Source organism: Phragmites australis, chromosome 14 (genome assembly GCF_958298935.1).
Source record: "Phragmites australis chromosome 14, lpPhrAust1.1, whole genome shotgun sequence".
In the NCBI taxonomy this organism is placed as follows: Eukaryota; Viridiplantae; Streptophyta; class Magnoliopsida; order Poales; family Poaceae; genus Phragmites; species Phragmites australis.
In genome coordinates this window covers 19,203,227-19,207,750 of record NC_084934.1, presented here as the reverse complement: position 1 = coordinate 19,207,750, position 4,524 = coordinate 19,203,227, and the positions used below count along the sequence as shown (strand labels likewise).

Genomic DNA, 4,524 nt, shown 5'->3' with positions numbered 1-4,524 from the left:
AATAACTCACTCTGACAACAGAGGTCTCACATATAATCCTGATGGTTCTCATGCACAATTGATTTCATACACTAGTATCCATGTATGTGCACAATAGTTCAGTCAGGGCACGTCCCAATGATGCGAATTCGAGTCTACCATGTTTGGCTATTGAAGCGGAGTCTATCATGTTTGGTTAATGAAGCCACCAGATTTTCTCCATCATGTAAACCTCAATTGCCTTCCTCCCAAAGAAAGATATGATATAAACACCAGTTATCTACAGATTTTCTGCTTTCCCTAGAAGAAAATTCTGATAGGAGCCAGTAAGCACATTTGCAGAAACAAACTGAAAATTTATGCAAACCAATTGTCGCCCAATCGCTTCTATTTCGTTTCTAATTTCTTAATTTACATCTCACTCCATATGACATCAACAGGGCGTTCCTTATTTTTGAAACACAAACTTCACACCCACACTAGGAAGTACCTCAAATATAAATGTAAACATCACACTCAAACCAAAACCAACAGCGCACACATCACACACACACTGCAAATCATAACATTCAGCACACTTTTACACAATGAGACACTCAGAATAGAGACCAACTACAACTGCAGCTCCCTCAAAGCGATCGCGACCCTCGTTCAGACACGGCTCACAGTTTGACGCCGGGAACATGAACCCACTCCAGCTGCAGGACGATCAGGCCACTGTCGACCTTCTTCAGCTTCAGAATGAAGTCTTGGACAACCTTGCCATCCTTCCATGTAACATGGCTCTCACCGCCAAGATAGTTTACACCAACTGGGTAGATTGTCTTGATCCTAGTCCCATTAGAAGCATGCTTCAGATCCAACTTTGCAGTGTCATATATGTCAGTTAAGTTGATTTCTGCCGCACCCATGCTGTCATCTGCTGTGAATTTGTCCTCGTCAAAAACTTCCTGCATGATATGAGAAATTCAGAAATCAATAATCCTTTTCCTGGTTATTGCACAGTTAGAAACATAAGTGATCAATTCGGTTCATATCTGCAGCAACTATCAGTGGACCTATGACAGAAATGGTTCCCTACCCATTATTTTTTTGCCCAAAAGAGGAAATTTTCTGTGTTCAATTTTTCTTGTCAGATTAAGAAATCGTTAATAGAAGATTTAAATGGTTTGTCAAACAGTAACATATTGAACTTGGTAACAACATCAAGTTTTTTTATACTATATATTTAAGCATCCATATATTTTTGGAGAGCAGACTGTGATGAAGCAATTCGAATAGCAAACTTACAAGGTGCACTGGCTTTGTAGGGTCTGTGACAGAGAGCTGCAGTACTTCATTCCATACTGGATTGGGATTCTTCTTCTGGACACTAGTCTTCACCTTCTGTACCACCAGCAAAAACAAAACGTTAATAACAGCCATAAATTGGATGGGTTCATGTCGTAGGAACTGAAGTCAGCTGAATAAAATAGAACATGAGTTCTTTATTCGAGACTACTGAGGGCATTGTACTACGCGTTGAGTTGGTAATCGCGTGATGCAGCAACAGGGGGCTAAATCCTCGAGGACACATAAAACAATCTTAAAGAAACTTAAACATAATATACCCCATAGTTTGCTTTTAGAAATTGACATCTGACTATAACACAAAGGAAAGTCATGTTAGCTACATATCATCAGTCAACCCTGGAAACAGAAAAAGACCAATGCCCTGAGGGATATGCAAATTTGATCCTGTAACTAGTATGCAGATCACAAAGGTACTGCTTACAGTACAGGTGCAGAGTGATCTTTCCCAAACTTGTGCAGGATTCATCCATATTGAATTAGACATGCCTTTGTTAAAGTAGATATGTCATCACAGTTTTTATCATTTCATGGTGAACTTAATTAATTGCAGGCTCTACTCTACAGTTCAATCATTCCACAAACCATAACATTGGCCGCTCGCAGAGCACGCCTAATTGTGTCGGTTTTGCGATCAATGACCAAGCTAGAACTGCAGTCGGTCTAAAATCGGTTAGTTGCAAGAATCACTGCCATCGATTCGTTGTGAACAGCAGCAGAAAATTCTGGCATCGTGTTCAGCTGCTAGTCAGAGACCCCATGGATCACTTGCCAGCCAATCTACAGACCAGCATCCGAAACAAGAACCTAGGATGAGACGGCAACGAACGCTCCCCGAAACAAAAGCCGCAAAAAAATATGTTCTTTTATCAGGCACGTGAGCAGATTCACAGCTCAGACGCCTGGGAGATCAGGGAAGATCGACACACCCGACCCCCGATCCCCATTCCCCAGGACGCTGCGGCGGCAGCGGCACTGGCCATGGACCACGTGCGTGCCGTCCGCCGCCCTGCTACACGGTGGTCGTCGGCAGCGGCAGGCGGGGCCCCGATCACAGGGGGATCCAGGCAATACTCAGGAAAAGAAAGAAGACCAGAGACAGAGGAAGAGGGAGAGGGTGGCCGGCGTGGGGACCTGAGCGCCGTATTGGAGGACGACGTAGGGGTCGCTGGTGTGGGTGAGAGGGTCGGCGATGGCCAGGTTGGTGCCCCGCACCACGCGGACGTTGAGCTTCCCGATCACCTCCTCCTTCGCCGCCGCAGACGCCGTCGCCATGTGTTGGCTTGGGTCTGGTGAGAGCTGCAGGATTGCGGGGACAATTCGATGCTGAGGCTCCGACACGAGGGCGGGCGGTCTGGTCACGGTGGATGCGGCCAACGGCAAGCGGCCGGCACTGTCTTATATAGGCGACGCGCGCGGCCTGCTCGAGGAGCCCTGATCGGTGGAAAGAAAATGATTTTGCGGTTAAAAATAATTTTATAATAATATTTTAAGATAAATTTTACGAGCCAAATGATTTTGCGTAAGAAGTGAATTAGTGAAAATTATTTTTTTAACTCTCAATATCTAGTTCATTTAAGACCATCGCTCCTACAAATTTTACTTAGAAAGCTAAAAACTAAAAACTACAGGTAAAGCTCTCTTTAATTCTACTCGAGAAGCTGCTCTAAGAGCTCTACCAAACAGTGCTTTAATTCCGTTTTGTTTTGAAAAAAATCAAACTTTTATATATTTTGATTAATAATTAATCAAAATATAAATATGTTTAGTGCACACAAATTTTACTATTAAATTCATATTTCAACACGTTTTTACACAATATTAGTTTTGTAGCTATGAACTATATATTTTATGAGAAAATAATAGTCAAAGTTACTTTGAAGACCGAGCCAAAATAAAATACGCCTCGTATTTTTTAACAGAGGGAGTATGAGTACTTGTGAAATATTAATAGATGTGCTCCTAGAATAAAATTTTGTCATTATGTAAAAGTATTACATTTAACATATAAAATGATATTATATGTTTATGTCAAAACGACTTCAAAGCCATTACAATTTTGTTAGAGTTGAAGGCAACAAACACTTTCTTCTTCCTCGTGCCTCTCCTCTGGCCAGATTGTAAGGTAATGTTAAGTCAATAAACCTCTCGGCTTCTACTTAAAAAAAAGCTCATCAGTTATAAAAACAACTCTCATCTTCCTTTCAACCATTTTGAGAATTTTCTTTCCAGTCTTTCTAAAGTTTCTTGCTTCTTATGCGTGAAACTTTCGAGTACTTTGCGGGCACCTAAACTTTCGAGTTTTCAGCGGAAGCGTGGCAAAATGATGTCGAGCCAAATCTCAACATCTACCTCAATAGTCTCAAAGAGAAAAAAATAATATTAACACCTTAAGAACTATGGTTTTCAAGGCATAGTAACCCTGTTATGACCAACCCTGAATTATGGGCGTAGGTATAGCTCGATCGACAGTGTCATTTTCTACTCGGATCACCCCCGGATAACTGGCAAATTTGGAAATTTAGACAATATACGCGACCGTATTTGCGAAATTAGACAACATGTTGACGTATTTGCAAATCTAGCACTCGTATTCGGTATCTCAAATTCCGAAATTTGGATTTCGGTAACTCAAATTCCGAAAACACCCCGGGCCCACTGAATTCAGCAACTGAGGTGCCGAATACGGCACTGTGGACCGTATTCGGCACCTCAGTTGCCGAATACACCCTGTATTCGGCTGTATTTGGCAACTGAGGTGCCGAATACGGCACTGTGGGCCGTATTCGGCACCTCAGTTGCCGAATACAGCCGGCCGGCATCCCATCTTTCTTTTTGCCATGTCACATCAATCATTATCACGTCACGTCATTCGTTTTTTCCATCCCGTGAGTTCGGCCGGCCGGTGAATTATTGATGCAGGATGCATGCACGTTGGCCTGCGGAGAGCTAAACAAATTGAGGTCGCGAAGAAGAGAGCAGCAGCAGAGCAGAGAAGGGAGCAAGGAATGCGAGGAGCGGCAGAGGAGCAGCATCTCGAGTAGAGAAAGTAGCAGAAGAGAAGCAACGCGAGCAGCAGAAGAGGAGCAACGCGAGCAGCAGCAGCGGCAGTTTAATACTTCGAGATCACTCACTTTCGTACCGATTAGTTATTAGATTACCTATTTAATACTTAGGTTAGTAATAATATTTAGA

The 4,524-nt window shown here is 42.7% G+C and overlaps 1 protein-coding gene across 1 annotated transcript; it reads right to left on the bottom strand.

Moving 5' to 3' along the window:
* Nucleotides 1–335: 335 nt before the first annotated feature.
* Nucleotides 336–2,715, bottom strand: LOC133891644 (GTPase activating protein 1-like). The gene is made up of 3 exons (XM_062332377.1): nt 2,464–2,715; nt 1,270–1,365; nt 336–929 (listed from the first exon to the last, which is right to left on the bottom strand). The coding sequence occupies exons 1-3, from the start codon at nt 2,602–2,604 to the stop codon at nt 642–644; spliced, it is 525 nt and encodes a 174-aa protein (XP_062188361.1). The 5' UTR covers nt 2,605–2,715; the 3' UTR covers nt 336–641.
* Between the last annotated feature and the right edge of the window lie 1,809 nt (nt 2,716–4,524).